Consider the following 19,260-nt stretch of genomic DNA (forward strand, 5'->3'; position numbering starts at 1 on the left):
CAAGAACATTTTTCTAAAACTTATTAATAAATAAATTTTAAGTGTTTTTTTCCAATTACCATTTTTATTCGTTCAAATATTGTAAATAGAAGAATTTTAGAATTGACAAATTTTTCAAATAGGAAAATAAAAGTACTTTAATTTAAAAGTTTAAAGTTCCACGATGAAGAAATCTTCTATTATTCCTACATATTAATTGACAAAATTAATGAACACTTTTTATTTTAATTGACTGAAGTAATTTAAGAATAATTTTCTAAAACTTATTAATAAGTAAATTTTTAGTATATTATTTTCAATTTTTTGTCATTATACAATAAATACTCTAAGTGATGAAGTTGTACGAGTTTAGTTTGTCCATTTAGAAGTGGGAATCCTGAATGCTTTAACAAAGAAGAAATTAAGCATTATCTCGTGCAAAATTCTCGGGCAGCATGTTTGGAAATAAGGCAGGTCGTCAAACTGCGACTGTGAGTCAACCCTGAGAAAGAGGCCTCATGTAATGAATTTCATCAAAGACTTCGATAAATGAAATCCAAATAAATTGAATGAGGATAGGAAAATTAAACGTTTCATGGAAAACTTATTCACATATGAGCTTCGTTCTTCTCAACATCACATGTTGTATTAGAGGCTCAAAGAAGGGAACAAAATGTTAAATGTTCATCTTTTCATCAGTTCCAAGAACTCAATTTTTTTCTATTGCCAATAAATTGTGCAATGATAATTTTGCACTTAAGCCAAGAATTAATAGTGAATCAAAAAACTGCTCTTTATTTCCTGTAAACGTCATTCGACAAACCGATGACCAGGCAATTAAGTAGTTCCTTGCCCGTCCATAAATCAACATTAGTAAATATCCGGCTGCAAAACAAATTAGTCGTGCAAATAAAACAACATGTACAACGTGCAATCCTCTATTTTTTCAACCTAACGTGCCCTTTTCAGTGGTTGTCGGCGCAGCTTTGAACGCGCCCGCTCTTTCGAATCGATTTTGTACGAGCGGGCTTCACACCGACCTCCGTTCCGATTCCTCTCCCTTCGCACGCTCAGATATCCCATGTCCCGTGTACGTGTTGGCCCGTTCCCAACGCAATTCTCATCCTGATAACGCAACGTGCCCGAAACAATACATATCCTTCGTCCAATTATACACCCAGATAAAACAGTGTCCAAACAAGTAGCCGAATTTTTATACGTCTTAAAACGAAATGGGCAAACATCTGCAAACTGTTGCCGCAATGGCTTGCATGAAGAGCCTGTTGATGGTCTTCAATTTTGTGTTTTGGGTGAGTATTCCGTTGCTTTTCGTCTGTGCTCACAAAATTGTGTGTGTGGTCGTACGTAGGTCCATAAAACCGCTTCCATATGCAACGGTTCGGCTAATTAAACTTGTGCTTCCGATGCAATTAGATTATTTATAGAACCATTAACGCTGCTAACAATTCCTGCGTAAGATGGCCACAATCGTTATCCACATTTTTTATATGTTTTAGTTGGTTTCTCGTATCTTCGTTACGTTAATTTGCTGCGAAACATGGATATCAGAAATTTTACGCTCTGGACCGTAGCGTTCCAGTTTGTTCTTAATTATTTCGCGTTTAATTAAGAATCTGTGTTAATATTTATTGCATTAACAGTACTACCGTTTTCACACCTTGTGGCTCAACTTTTTTGTGTTAAAGATGTCGTTGGAACGCACTGTTTTGTAGCAAGATTTTTTTTAATTAAGGTTATATTATATCTATTAGAGACAAAATGGAAAGGAATTGTCACGAACTTCTAATCTAAATGATTAATAAATTTTATACTGAAATATAAATTAATTAAATTATTGGGCATATTTTTCAAGAAATTTAATTATACTTTTTAGTAAATTGTTAAAAACTGACAAGAATAGAAAAAACACAATTATTCATATTTTTTAAATGTTTCCCACAAAGTGATTTATGAGAGTAATTTTATACATTTAATTAACGTTTAAAGTTTATTTCTACTTTTTACTAAGTAAAAATTATTTTAAATGAAAATAAAATGAATTAAGGAATTAATAAAAATATATAAAAAAACGATTATATATTCCAAATGAAAATTAATAAAATTTTAAATTTTCAGTTATAAACTAATTTATAATAAATTATATAATTCATTTTTGATTTATATTTAAAAATAAATTGATAAATTTGAATAAATTATTACTTTTTAATTAATTTTATGATTTATTTAAAATTTATTTACACTTTTTAGCGTATAAATTGTTAAAAGTTACCATTGGACACATGAATAAATTCAATAAATAAACAAAAATATGTAAAAAATAATTAAATATTTGAAATAAAATTTGAAAACACGAAATTTTTAAATATTTATTAATAAAACTGTTTTAGGAAAATTATAAACAAATTTGTGGAAATAAAAAATAAATTAAACTTAAATAATTATATTTTTATTTATATTTAAAAATAATAATAATTTTGAATAAATTATTTCTTTTTAATTATTATCAGTATATTATATTTTATTTAATTTTATGGTTCATATAAAATTTATTTGTACTTTTAAATTAATAAAATTTGTAATCCCTCAATAACTCATATTTTTAAATATTTATTACAAAGAAATAATTTAGGTAAACAAAGAATAAATTAAACTTTTACATAATTACAGCTATATTTATTAATATAAAAATAAAGTAATTAAAAATATATCCAAATTTTTATATTTTATAATTTATCTAGAATTTATACTTTTTACTATGTAAATTGTTATTCATGTACATAAGTAAAGAATAAATTAGACTTTTAGAAAATTACAACTAAATTTATATAAAAAAATATATCAATGAGAAATTTATACATATTTTTCAATAAATTATTATATTTTATTTAATTTTATGATTTATCTACAACTTATTTTTGTTTTTTACTGTGTAAATTGTTAAAACCTGTCGTTTGTGACAGGAATAAATTGAATAAAACTTTGAATTAAGCTACAAACAAAAATATTTAAAAAATAATTAAATAAGTTAATTAAAAATTAATAAGATTTTAAAACCCTTTTTAATTTCTAAAGAATTAATAACTCATAATTTTAAATTATTTATTATAAAGTGATCCATGTAAGCAAAAAATAAATTAAACTTTTACATACTTTCACCTAGATTTTTATTAATAAAAATATTGATTAAAAATTTGTCCATATTTTTCACTAAAAATATGTAAGACATAATAAATATTACAAATGAAAATTATAAGTTAATAAGATTTTAAAACCTTTTAATTTTAAACAATTAATAATTCATAATTTTTAATTATTTATTACAAAGTGAGTTATATAAACAAATAATGAATTAAATTTTTACATAATTACAACTATATTTATATTAAAAAATTATATATTATATTAATTAAAAGTTTGTTGATTTTTTTCACTAAATTATTAATTTTTTGATTTATCTACTTAAATTGTTAAAAGCTAAATATATCAAATGGAAAATGAAAGTTAATAAAATTTTAAATATAATATATATTATATATATATTATATATATATATATATATATATATATAATATTTTAATTAAAAGTTTTTCCAAATTTTTCATTAAATAATTATATTTTATGATTTGTCTAAAATTTATTTGTACTTTGTACATAAATTGTTAAAAGCTCCCATTTGTCACAAAATTAAACTGATATTTGAATTTTACAACAAAAATATACAAAAAATAATTAAATATTCCAATTAAAAAATAAACATTTTTTATTTTAAACAATCAATAACTATATTTATACTAAAAAATAAATTAAATCAAAATTTGACCATATTTTCCATTAAATTAATTTTTTTTGCACTTCTTGTTGAGTAAATTTTTAAAAATTACCATTTCAAATCAAGTACATAACATAATAAATAGTAAATTAAGTAAATTAACAAAATTTTAAATATTTCTATGTTTGAGTTGACAAATGTTAACCATTTTAAAATTAGTTGCATGTTTGTGACAATCAATCAAAGAAAGAAACCAGTATTAAATATTTAATTAGAAATATATTCATCAATAAATGTATGTCTATAATATGAATATTTAATAACAGAATATCTCCCAACTGTCTTATAATTTACAATATTTTTTAAAATTTTATGTTTGCCAGTTTTTTCTTTAAACTAATTTTAAAATAAAATTAGATATTATTTCCTGAATATTTCATAATGTCATAACTATATTAAAAGTGTGGAAGATTTTTTTTTGTAGGAAACTTTTACGCGAGCAAAATGGACAAATCATTTGTAATTGAATGACAACAAACAACTCGGTTAAATAATCAGCACACTTCCTGCCGATTTCATTACATAGTACTTTTTATTAGATAAATTTTAAATAATTCATTAGTTCATACTCAATTAATGCTAACGAAAGATATCAATATTAAATATACATTATAACATTATAACATTATAACGACAGTTTTATCACGTATGACCGAAATGAGTAAAAATATAACAACAAAAAAAAACTGGCATTTATTACATTTTCCCAACATATGGCACGCAACGGTTGGAAAAATGTAGGCGAATAGAAAATTAATTAAACCTTCGGCGGCAACAATCGTAAGTAAACTACCATTCTGGCCGATTAAAAAAATCCACTTTCGTGCCTCAATAGAAATTAGAATATAATAAGCAGCAGTAAGATGAGAATGTGGCAGTGAATTAAATAACCCATCGGTTTAATGCAATTGGCTTGGAGAGAAACTGCATTGTGACCTTATGGCTCAAATTACGACTCTCTCCAACTGTGCATGCGAGTTTTTTCTTTTTTCACTGGTTTATGTTTTCCTAGTAGATGGTTGTTTATAATATTAACCGGTTGAATTGGTTGAACAATAAGCTGCCACGCAGTAATTAAATTGAATTGGTTGTGATTAATTTGTTCCAATTGACCGGTGATTGGTCAGTTGCTGATCAAATTTTTTAAATTATTTTGTGTGTGTTGTATTTTATAAAATTATACCAAGTATTTTTAATTAGTGTCCTGTAATTTATTTACCTTTTAACTCCAAAATGATTTTTTGTTTTTGGCTTTTACGAGTATTTCTAGATCAGAAAAAGTGATTTAAATGTTAATTTTTGTTTAAACAATATTTACGAAAGTTTACGAAAGATTTTTATAGAAGCTACTTACCTCAAAAAAATTTATATTTCTGAAAATTTCGAGATAATATATGTAACTTTTTTATTACAAATGGAATTTTATTGTTGAATACAAATCAAGCTTTTCAAATATATATAATTCATGATACATAAATTAATTATCTTTAGTTAATATATATTTAGTACATATCGATATTTTTAATTTTTTATACTATTATTGAATTTATTTTTAAAATCTTGGATAAAATCAAGCTTTTCAGAAATATATATAGATCAGAAAAAGTGATTTAAATGTTAATTTTTGTTTAAACAATATTTACGAAAGTTTACGAAAGATTTTTATAGAAGCTACTTACCTCAAAAAAATTTATATTTCTGAAAATTTCGAGATAATATATGTAACTTTTTTTATTACAAATGGAATTTTATTGTTGAATACAAATCAAGCTTTTCAAATATATATAATTCATGATACATAAATTAATTATCTTTAGTTAATATATATTTAGTACATATCGATATTTTTAATTTTTTATACTATTATTGAATTTATTTTTAAAATCTTGGATAAAATCAAGCTTTTCAGAAATATATATAGATCAGAAAAAGTGATTTAAATGTTAATTTTTGTTCAAACAATATTTACGAAAGTTTACGAAAGATTTTTATAGAAGCTACTTACCTCAAAAAAATTTATATTTCTGAAAATTTCGAGATAATATATGTAACTTTTTTATTACAAATGGAATTTTATTGTTGAATACAAATCAAGCTTTTCAAATATATATAATTCATGATACATAAATTAATTATCTTTAGTTAATATATGACAATTTTTAAAATTTAAATAAATTTCGAGATAATTAATCATAAAATCATGTTTTTCAATATATATGTAATTTGTGGTGAATTAAATTATCCTTAGGTAAAAAATAATAATAATTCTAATTGATTTTGAGAAATTTAATATTCTACATTATTATTGAATTTACCTTTAAAATGTTGCATATAATCAAGTTTTTCAGAAATATACAATTTGGTGTATCTAAAATTATCTTCAGTTAAAATAATAATATATATATTATTAAATATTTTAAATTATTTTTGAATTTAGCTATAAAATGTTAAATGGATAAAATCAAGTTTTTCATAAATATGTAATTTTTGATATATTAAATTATTTTGATCTAAGATATATCCATATTTTCTATAGATTTCGAGTTATTTAATATTTGAAACAATTATTGAATTTTAACCTTATAAAAATCAAACTTTAATTTGTTGTATATATAATTATTTTTATCTAAGTAAGATATTTTAGTACAAATCGAGAATTATATAATTTGTGATATTATATAAAATTATCTTCAGATAAGATATAAGGATATTCTGGGTAGATTTCAAGATATTTAATATTTTAAATTATTATTGAATTTGGTTACATAATAATGGACAAAACTAAGTTTTTCAGAAATATATAATATGTGATGTATTAAATTATCTTTATCTAAGATATAACCATATTTTCGATAGATTTCGAGATATTTGAAAGGATTATTGAATTTTAACTTGATTAAAATCAAGTTTTAATTTCTTGTATATAAAATTATCTTCATTTAAGATATAAAGTAGATAGAAGTAGATATCGAGATATTTTATTTTTTTAAACTATTATTGAATTTATTTATAAACAATATGATGATATTTCTCATAGATTTCGACGTATTTAATATTTGAAACAATTATTTACTTAAATAAAAATTTAATTTGTTGTATATAAAATTATCTTCATCTAAGATATAAAGATATTTTAGTAGATATCGAGATATTTTATTTTATTTAAACATATGATAAACAAAATTAAGAATAGAATCAGAAATATATAATTTGTGATATATTAAATTACCTTTAGCTAAAATTTAAAATATATTATTTGAAACTATTATTGAATTTGACTTAGTATGATGTAGTTTGCAGTAGATATCGAGATATTTAATTTTTTAAACTATTATTGAATTTATTTTTAAAATGTTATATAAAATCGATATTTTATGAAACATATAATTTGTCTTTATATCTTATATTTAACATATAAGGATATAAAGATATTTCTGATAAATTTCGAGATATTTATATTTTAATTGATTTAATATTAAATTTAACTTTAAAATATTAGATAAAAATCAGATTTTTCAGAACTATATAATATGTAGCTTATTAAATTATCTTAAGTTGTCTGATATGTTTCGAGATATTTAATATTCTAAATTATTAATCAATTTAGCTTTAAAATCAAGTTTTTCAGAACTATATAATATATACTATATTTTTCTATTATCTATATATCTGTCTATATAATGATATATCGGATATCTTTCGAGATATTTAATATTTGAAATTATTATTGAATTTAAATTTAGTATTGTATATTGTGAAGTATAAGGTATTTTATTAAATTATCTTCAGTTAAGATATAACGATAATTTTAGTACATATCGATATATTTAATTTTTTATACTATTATTGAATTTATTTTTAAAATCTTGGATAAAATCAAGCTTTTCAGAAATATATAATTTAGGATATATTAAATTGTCTTTATTTAGCTAAGATATAATAATATTTCTAATTCTGATTTCGATATATTGAATAAAAACCAGGTTATTCAGAAATATATAATTTGAGATATATTAGGTTTTTTTTCAGCTAACGATATTTCTGTTCGATTTCGGGATATTTAATATTTTAAACTATTATCTATACTTAAAAAATATATAATTTAATTGATTAAAAAGGTCAGATGTTAATGATAATGAATGTTTTTAAAAAATTGATATCTGAATTGTTAAGCCAATTTTTCTCTCAGTTCTGAAGATATTCATAATATTCAAAGATAATTTGACAATTTTGTAAAAAAAATTACATATTAATAAGCCTATGGAACATTTTTCAAAATAATGTTATGATCAAATAAACCATAGCGTAAAATATATAAAATGTCTGAGTATCAGACAGTGACTTAACTTAAAACATCACAATTAGCTTAATTATAAATTTTAACAAGAAGGATTAACTCAATTTTGTTTATTACACCGTATTCTCTAATTACATTACTTAGTTATACAGTTTTAAAGATTTTTTAACAAACACTATAAAAACTAATATTTTAATACATTACATGGTAATTCAGATATTTTCCACATTTCATTCTTATGGTTTAGTTAGTTTACCTTATCTGAAGAGATAATTTAGTTATAAAATAAATTTTATAACTAAATTATTCAGTATATCGTTAATCATTAAATTGAACTAATTGACGATGTCGTAAAATAAAAATATTTAACAGTTTTCTGCAATATATGTCCTAAATACACGATTTTATGAGCTTAAAAAAAATAAATAATTGCATAAAAGCGTCCAACTGTTAATTAAACTGTTAAATAAACTGTTTAAAAATCATAAAATACTTCTGATTCTGTATTTTAAGTGGGTTAATTATAAGAAAATATGTATATTTATTTATCACCACTGAGACAAATTGTATCATTAAGTTTAGAGAGCAAGTGAACAATACATAATAAATTATAAAAATAAAAATAACATCCATAAATTCCCTCTCTCATTTGGACTAAATTAATAAAACTTCTTTATCAATGCAGCACTCAAGCGGACATGCACTCAGAAATGATATGAAATAATAAAATTTACTGTTAATGCAATTACAAGAAATCCAGGAAGATATAACACACGACACGAACGCAATATTTTTAATTAAATAACTTACAATGGCTGCAAATTAAGCTAATTAGTTATGGGTTTGAATTTCATAATTTCTGCAATTGCAAGTGTCAGGTTTTAAGTTCTAACGAATTGCATAAATTCATACGAACAAAACGGGTTAATTAAAACCGAAGTAGACTTGATTAACAACACATTTTCCATCGTGTTGTTCTCCGTTAATTTTTTCGTCCGACAACTAATGAGCTGTACTGACCCAGTTGCTAATTAATATTTGTAAATTACACCATTTGTAACGCGATATATGGTCGGATGTTCCTGGTTGTAATAGATATGTTCCTTATGTTTGACTGGCCACTAAAAATGTCAACGTTTTTTTAATAACGTGTACTAAAAGTCATAACTAAGTATTGTTTTAGATTGTCCATTGTACGATGGAAACAATGGATCGTAAACGTAAATTAAATAATAAACTCGATCAACAGTTCTTGTCAATAACCCATAAAATTATGAAAAATATATCTGACAATTCCCCTAATAAAGTTCGTAGATTTAATGGGGCACCATAATTAAGATTAAAAATCTTATTTACTGTTCCCCGTTGATTGACACGTACAAATTGAGTCGTCTATAAATAATCTAGAATGCAAAGTTAATGACGTAAACAGTTTCATAAATAACCTAATTAATCCACGATCGATGTAATGGCACTGAGAAACCGACGTAAAACTCCCCTTTTTTGTATGTTTCCAGATATCCGGCATAGCCATTCTGGCGATAGGAATATGGATGGAAATCGAACTTTACAAGTACATGGAAATGAGCACGGAGTTCAGCGGCACAGCCCCTTACGTGCTGATAGGAACCGGATCCTTGATCATCGTCATAGGATCGTTCGCCTGTTGCTGTACTGTTAAAGGACAACCAGTTCTGCTTTACGTCGTAAGTTTTATTAAATAATGAATCGACAAAAGTCGATTTAATCACGGTGATCGTATCCGGCGATCTTAATTGAACTAAAACCGGTGATTCCCATGAAATTGATAATGGAAGATTAACTGTTCACTGAGTTTTTGTTTATTCATTTATTGATTTATTGAGAATATGCAAAACACTATAAACTGTTTATGTGCTGTAAACAAATTAATTATGAACGTTGTTGAAAGGTACCAGTATTGTTCTCGTTGTTGTGAATTATGAGTGAATTTTTTCATATCGGTACCGCAATGTGTAATGTGAAACACGCGTCGTAAATTACATTAATCATGAAAAAATTGAGATTTTCTTTAAAGATTGTTTTGTTTTCGAGAATTTAACGGAAACATCTATTACAAAATTCCTCGCCTTAATTATTCTACGGTGGCACAAACTTACAACTTACCAAAACATAACGGGAAAACGGATATTTACCTTAATGATTTCGACATTTTCTAATGATGTTTATATACGGATAGTTAAAACATTGTTTGCACATGTTATGACAAATTAGTTATTTTTGACTAATTAGTTACGAGTAATTTTTGTAAAAAAAAGTTTTTGACTATCTATAACCACAAAAAACTGCCTTTCGGTAGAATTTAAAAAAAAAGTAATAATTTTTAGTTGACAATTGGTGGAAACTTTCTATATTTTTTTAATATAAGCCAAAAAATACATATTCTGACAAATTTCGATATATTTTCTATTGTCATTTATAAAATAACCCCTAAAAATTACTATGTACAACTTTCAAGCTTTGCAATATACATATATTTTGTGTGATATATAAAATTATCTTCAGCTAAAAATTTCGAGATAATGTATGACATTCGTTTTCTAAAAATATATATTATGTATGATATATTAAATCATCTTCAGCTAAGACATTTCGTATAAATTTTGGGATATTTAATATTGTTTTCTATAAAATAACTCTTAAAAATTTCGAGATACGTATAATTTTTATGCTTTTTAAAATAAATTAATTAGTAAAATATATTAAATTATCTTTAATTAAGACATAAAGATATTTCTGATAAATTCGAGATATTTAGTATTCTCTCTATTAAGAAACTCATAAAAATTTCGAGATAACATGTATAACATTCATGCTTTCTAAAAATATATAATTTGTATGATAATCCTCAGCTAAGATGTAACAATATTTCTTATAAATTTTGCGATATTTAATATTATTGTTTATAAAATAACTCTTAAAAATTTTGAAATACGTATAATTTTTATGCTTTCTAAAATAAAATAATTAGTAAACTCTTAAAAATTTCGAGATACGCATAATTTTTATGCTTTTTAAAATAAATTAATTAGTAAAATATATTAAATTATCTTTAATTAAGACATAAAGATATTTCTGATTAATTCGAGATATTTAGTATTCTCTCTATTAAGAAACTCATAAAAATTTCGAGATAACATGTATAACATTCATGCTTTCTAAAAATATATAATTTGTATGATAAACCTCAGCTAAGATGTAACAATATTTCTTATAAATTTTGGGATATTTAATATTGTTGTTTATAAAATAACTCTTAAATATTTTGAAATACGTATAATTTTTATGCTTTCTAAAATAAAATAGTTCACAAATTCGAGATATTTAATATTCGCTTCTATAAAGTAACTTCTAAAAATTTCGAGATAACATGTATAACATTCATGCTTTCTAAAAATATGCAATTTATATGATATATTAAATCATTCTCAGCTGAGATATAAGAATATTTCTTATAAATTTTTGGATATTTAATATTGTTGTCTATAAAATAATTCCTAAAATTTTCGAGATACTTTTATGCTTTATAAAAAAATAATTTTAATATATATTAAATTATTTTTAACTAAGATATAAAGATATTTCTGACAAATTCGAGATATTTAATATTCACTTCTATAAAGTAACTTCTAAAAATTTCGAGATAACATGTATAACATTCGTGTTTTCTAAAAATATACAATTTATATGATATATTAAATCATCCTCAGCTGAGATATAAGAATATTTCTTATAAATTTTTGGATATTTAATATTCTTGTCTATAAAATAAGTCCTAAAAATTTCGAGATACGTATAACTTTAATGCTTTCTAAATAAAATAATTAGTAAAATATATAAAATTATCTTTAACTAAATTTCAAGATAATATGTATAACATTAATATTTTCTAAAAATATACAATTTGTGTAATAATATATATAATAATAAATATAAAATGTAAAAATTTAGAAATAATGTGTACAACATTGATGCTTCCTAAAAATATATGATTTGTGTACATTAAATTATGTTTAACTAAGATATAACGATATTTCTGAAAAATTTTGAGATATGTAATATTGTCGTCTATAAAGAAACTTCAAAAATTTCAATATATTTGCTATCTAAAAAATCATAATTTATATATATATATATATATATATATATATATATATATATATATATATATATATATATAAATATATATTAAATTATTTTCGGCTAAGATATAACAATATTTTTGTATTATATATTTTAATAGTAAATTCAATTTTGGTTTCCGTTTGGAGACAAATTTCTTTTAAGATAAGTACTATGGTTGGTAAAAAAAACGAATAAAGGAATTCAAATCAAAGTTACAAAAAAATTGATCTCTGCATATTTCAGTCAGTTTTTCTATATCTGGTTTTAAAATAATAGTATATGGGACATCTTGTACATAAATATTCAATTTGTACACTGAGTAAAAATTGATAAAATCATTGGTTTTTAATTCTAGTATGGAGCATTTTTGGCCATAGTCTTCGTCCTGGAACTGGGCGCAGGAGTTTCCATTTTTGCATACAGAACCAAACTGACAGAAGGTTTCGACAAAGGACTAACCCAAGCAATGATCAAGTACCGAAACGACAGCGGACATTTGGCCGAAGACTTCGATCTAATGCAGAAAACGGTAAGATTTCCCTCACGCAACGCATTTACACAAACTACAAAAAATTATCTACCTTAATCGACGTTTAAGTTCATTCTCAGTTAATAAAACACAAAGGCCAATTCAGAATTGAATGAAAAAAAAAAATAAAACAAGCCATTCTCCCATTTATACCGTTTACACTGGTTCTCTTTGTGTGGCAGAACAATAGCTAAAAACAATTAGGCGTTTTAACAACTTCCATGTTAAGAACCGACGAGAAAGTTAATTATTTAATTGCGCTTATTTAGGAATGCAAAACGTCGGCACATTTAAAATGCAGTTAATAAAAAGACGTGTTTCCAATTTGCGGATGAATGGAAAGGTGTGCGGCGTTCTCACGACCGTCCCGTCCACATCGTCTTCATCTGGCAAAGTTATAAGATGTTGATGATTTAGTGCAGGATTTATTGCTATTTAGTCGTTTGATTGCACCACATAAAACGTTTTCTAAAACACTCACATAAAATATAGTTTTAATGTAAATAAAAGGTTTATGTAAAATTGGAGCAACGGAAAAAATGTTACTGTTTTATGCTATTTTAAATGCTTTCTAAAATTCGTATTTATGTATAAAATATCTTCACAAGTGCCCACAATATGTAGCTGACTTAATAAATCGTCGGAATTACGAATAAAATTTTAACGGCCCGTTTTAGTGCCCGAGAACTCACAATCAGATTTATGTGTGTATAGTATATAACTTTCGTGGCAGTTTGAACGTACGAACAGTAAGAAGTAAAATGACGAAGACACTGATGTACTCCCATCACGCAGAAAACGAGTTTAACGACCTACCGTACAATATCATCTATTGAAGACGGAATGGTAATATCTGTCGATATAATGGTTTAACTGCATCTGATTATATATATACCAGAACTTACCGTTTCGCAGCACAACATTGAAATGCCCCGTCAGATGCAGGATTATTCAATTTCCATATTATTGTGCCATGTTTGCAAATAGCGTTTGAAAACTTCTTTCATGGAATAAATCGTTAAAAGTGGGCAAATAGAAATACACAGAATACTAATGTTGATTTCTTACAATAAATTCATATACATTTTCAAGAAGTCTCGTTATCAACAACCTTTCGTCATCTAGGGTGCAAATTTTTAATCCAGGATCGATAAAAATCAATTAATTTTTGAGTATAATATCTCGAGGTGGCAGTTTTCAAATTTTTTGCCACTAAGAAAATATTGTAGGGATAACTAGAAATCCGAGGGTGCAATATCGGGTTCATATGGTGGATAAGGCATAGTAATAATAATAATAATAATGACAGTAATAACAATAATAACAATAATAGAAATGACAGTAATAACAGTAATGACAGTAATGACAGAAATGACAGTAATGACAGTAATGACAGCAATGACAGCAATGACAGCAATGACAGCAATGACAGAAATGACAGTAATGACGGTAATGACAGTAATAACAATAATAATAATGACAGTAATAGCAATAATAACAACAATAACAATAATAACAGTAATAACAGTAATGACAGTAATCACAGTAGTGACAGTAGTGTCAGTAATGACAGTAATGACAGCAATGACAGCAATGACAGCAATGACAGAAATGACAGTAATGACGGTAATGACAGTAATAACAATAATAATAATGACAGTAATAGCAATAATAACAACAATAACAATAATAACAGTAATAACAGTAATGACAGTAATCACAGTAGTGACAGTAGTGTCAGTAATGACAGTAATGACAGCAATGACAGCAATGACAGCAATGACAGCAATGACAATAATAACAATAATAACAGTAATGACAGTAATGACAATAATAACTGACAGTAATAACAATAATAACAATAACAGTAATGAGAGTAATGACAGTAATGACAACAATAACAATAATAACAATAGTAACAATAATAACAATAACAATAACAGTAATAACTGTAATGACAGTAGTGTCAGTAATAACAGTAATGACAGCAATGCCAGCAATGACAGCAATGACCGTAATGACAATAATGACAATAATAACAATAATGACAGTAATAATAATAACAATAATGGTAGTAATAATAGTAATAAAAATAATGACAGTAATAACTATAATAACAATAAAAACAATAACAATAACAGTAATAACAGTAGTGACAGTAATGACAGTAGTGACAGTAGTGTCAGTAATGACAGCAATGACAGCAATGACAGTATTGACAGTAATGACAGCAATGACAGCAATGACAGTAATGACAGTAATAATAATAACAATAATAACAGTAATGACAGTAATGACAATAATGACTGACAGTAATAACAATAATAACAATAAAAACAATAACAATAACAGTAATAACAGTAATGACAGTAATGACAGTAGTGACAGTAGTGTCAGTAATGACAGTAATGATAATAATAACAATAATAACGTTAATAATAATAATAATAACAATAAAAACAATAACAATAACAGTAATAACAGTAATGACAGTAGTGACAATAGTGTCAAATGACAGTAATGACAATAATAACAATAATGACAGTAATAATAATAATAACAATAATGACAGTAATAATAATAACAATAATAAAAGTAATAATACAACAAATAAATATATGTACTTATAAAATAATACATTTTAATTAAAAACTAAAAATATTATCGTAACAAGTTATTAATTGTCAGTCATTAATGAATAAAAGGAATAATAGGGGTCCCAAGTTAGACCCCTGCGGTACGCCAGTACGTAACAAGTTCTGTTGCCCACATAACTCTCAATTAAATTAATAAAATTATCACAAAGATCAAAAGTATCAAGTTTGTTCAACAGTATAGTATGGACAATGGTATAGAATGAACGTGAAAAGTCTGTGTAAATGACGTCCGTCTGACTTTTTACTTGACGAACGTGAGATTAAGGTGGATCCCTTATATTATATTATAGATATTGGTATCCAATTTAAGCAGTACATTTTACATAAAGTGTTCTTTATTTTTTTGCTTAAATTGTGTCGGATGCTGTTGACAACAGCCAACACACAACGAGAATAATGTGAAAAGGAAGAAAACTGTCAGCAAACAAACAAGAATATATAATTTACATAATGGTTCCATTTTTCTATTGTCACTCCGTGAATGAATCACCATTTTGGGTTTAACGACACGACGTACAAAAAGTAACAATAACAAATTCCGTCGTGCCACTCGGTGAAATACTTTAAAACAGCCGGATCACCTAGCTAGAAGAAAATTCCCAGTAGGAATGTGAAATGTGTTCAGCGGCGGTGAAATTGCGAATTTTATTTGTTTTTAAGCTCGAACCGACACGATTAAATTAGCTTAACCGTTTTAAGGAATGTCTAAATAGCCGTTAGACGGTTAATAGAATTTTATTGAATACAAAACGCCAGCGTTATTTTTAGCAGCCTGTTTTCTTCGATTTTCCTTATCGCTCCCTATTGTCTTTCCAGTTGCACTGTTGCGGAAATCACAATTCGAACGACTGGCTGAACATGTCGCCGCCGATGCCCATACCGAGTTCCTGCTGCATCAAGGAGAGATGCGACAGTTCCCGCGACGAAGAGATTTACACTCAGGTGAGAGCAATGGCTACAATCTAATTAACGATGGTGTTCGATTTATTTCGCCAGCTGTGGTACCCATCAAATTACCGTCCGTATTACGTTATTTCCTTGTCGTAATGCGATTTAATGCAAGATGGTGCGGGTTCAACGAAACGGACGTAATTATTAGGGAGACTGGAAAGTAATGTCGCTGCCTTATAAAGTAGTCACAATGAAACAGGTATCAATATTTAAAATGCAAACAGTTCCCATATTTTTGAGATAAACATGTATAATCTTGTACGCATTATTTACACACTACAGTACATTTTAATGTTACAAAAAACTTCTTTATTGTTTTTTAATATCTTTTGATGAACTAAAATAATTGAAATTTATAATAAAATGCTTCAGAATAGACCAATAAACAATTAACAATGTTTATCAGTCGTCTTCACTGTGTTATATCATAAACAACGATGTTTTTGGAAGACCTATTGTAAAAAGTAGACATGTCAATCAAGAAGTGAAGCAATTATTCATAGATTGTGGAATCGGTGCAGAGAAGTTGGTATCATAGGAGACCATATACTGCTCATCAGAGTCTGACAAAAACAGCTGGCTAGTTAAGAAACCTTCACTTTATGTCCATAGAGACATATTTATCTACTGTTACATACGTAACAGACTTCATGAAGCCAATTTACATTCAAGACGTGCAGCTGAATTAACTAGAGCATACAGGAGTATGAGAAGAATCTTCTCTAATGAACACATTAACTGGAACATGAACCAATGGAGTCAGGTTCTTTTTACAGGTGAATCCAGGTTTTGTTTAAGAACAAATGACTCACAACAAAGAGTCTACAGGCTCCGTGGAGAACGATATTTGAATGCTGTGGATGAGAGAAGAGCTTTTGGAGAAGGATCTGTAATGGTATAGGGCGGAAGTGTATAATTTAGGGGTTACGGAGCATACAGTGCTGTATATGCTTCTGGTATTTTGTTACCCATTTCACCCCAAATTGCAAAAAAAGTTTAATATTAAATTATTTAGAAGTGAACAAGTCATAGTAACCTTAAAATGACTTTGGCACGCCTTCAAGATACACAGGGAGCTGACAAAAGATAATCAAACATCGACATGTGTAGATACGACATTACCCTCCGGTCCCCTTAATAGTTTGCACTTTAAATCATCTTTCTTAATAATAACGAAATATCATAATAACGACCTAGGGACTACGGAGGTGTGTTCCTATTGTTTCCAAGGGAGCGCCTCATTTCAAATTCAAATGATATCCCAGATTAAATACATGATTAGATACAGACAGACACACTTCTTGTATTTTTCAGGGCTGCTACAACAAAGTGATCGACTTCTTGGACGCCAACATCGGAATTGTCGCAGGAGCAGCGGTCGGCATAGCCTTCTTCCCTCTAATAGGAGTGGTACTGTCTTGCTGCCTGGCGAGCGTCATAAACAAAGCCAAATATGAACAGATGGCTTGAATTTACTCCTGCATTCTCTAAAAAACTATTTCAACTCTCAATGTTTAATCTATTTAACTTATATGCTATTAACAAAACTCTGATATTTAAGCTTATGCATACGTGTACGTATTTATTGACGGGAGTCTTTTGAGGGAAGCGTCGTGTCAATTTTCGTTAGTCAATTACAAAATCGGATTGGATTATTTGAAATGACTCAAATGACTCTCTTTTACTTATACTACTTAAAATTGTATTTTGATTTTCGGTATGTTCGGCAAATATAATCATAGTCCAATATTTCTATAAAAACTATATTAAGAATATCTGTGATTATTTATTAAATGCACTGTACTATATTTTTCACCTAAATCTAGTTATATATTTTGGACATACTGAAGGTGTCTTTTAAAAGAACAATTTATCATGTGAAACGTTCAATTTGAACGTCGAAATATGCGGTAAACATGTAATTTACCGTGTGTTTTGTGTTTTTACGAATTGTTCTTTATATTTATCTACTATTGATGTATTTTTATTATTATATAAAGATTGAAACTATTATTCCTATGGGGGATTTAAATCAACTCAATTTTATGATTGTTGCGATTGAGAATTAAGACTTGCGAAAGTATTATAAAAAGTTTATATTTATTATGTGTATTACATGATATATTATGTACTTGATATTGATGTATTTTTGAAGATATAAATAAAATTTATGTGGAAATTGTGTTTAATTTATTTTTTATTTGCCCTTACACTCCATTGAAGAATAAATAAACTCATGAAGAAATAAGAAAAAAAATATTTAATAAAAATTTACACGACTATTAATCCAAATTCATTTTATTTTATCATATTTATATATACAATGGTCGTAAAAAGAATTGAATAAATTTTAATTATTATCATTAAATTTATTTGTATGTTTTTTCTTAATGAATAATTATAAATGTGAATGATAATGATATCTTGCTGACGTTAAGATTAATGTTATGGCTTGGCCAGCTCGCAGTCCGGACCTTAACCCAATAGAGTATACTTGGGACCTTCTTGGGAGACGTTTATGGGACCTGTCTGAATAACTTAGAGGATGGGGAGCGTCTTCTACTAGAAATTTGGACCAAAATGAAATGCGAATCTAGATTTTGAATATAAATAGAAGATAGTAGGGTGGAAATACCTCATATTAAGTTCTAATTTTTATTGTTTTATTGTACCAATTTACCAGAATTGATATGTTTCAAATAACAAAAAAACTAAACATCTTATAAAAACGTTTACACAATTTTTAAAAGTTATATACGACGATGTTTCAAAGTTAATACAAATGTACTATGTACTCTTTACTTAAATTGAAAAATTTATTGAAACAATAATA

The 19,260-nt window shown here is 25.9% G+C and overlaps 1 protein-coding gene across 1 annotated transcript; it reads left to right on the top strand.

Annotated features, from left to right (window-relative positions):
- Positions 1-941: 941 nt before the first annotated feature.
- LOC109601690 (tetraspanin-7) lies at positions 942-18,616 on the top strand. The gene is made up of 5 exons (XM_020017959.2): positions 942-1,289; positions 9,644-9,832; positions 12,646-12,819; positions 16,293-16,418; positions 17,742-18,616. Exons 1-5 carry the CDS (start codon positions 1,212-1,214, stop codon positions 17,895-17,897), a joined length of 723 nt encoding a protein of 240 aa, XP_019873518.1. The 5' UTR covers positions 942-1,211; the 3' UTR covers positions 17,898-18,616.
- Positions 18,617-19,260: the final 644 nt, after the last annotated feature.

The sequence above is a fragment of the Aethina tumida genome, chromosome 4, assembly GCF_024364675.1.
Source record: "Aethina tumida isolate Nest 87 chromosome 4, icAetTumi1.1, whole genome shotgun sequence".
Classification (NCBI taxonomy): Eukaryota; Metazoa; Arthropoda; class Insecta; order Coleoptera; family Nitidulidae; genus Aethina; species Aethina tumida.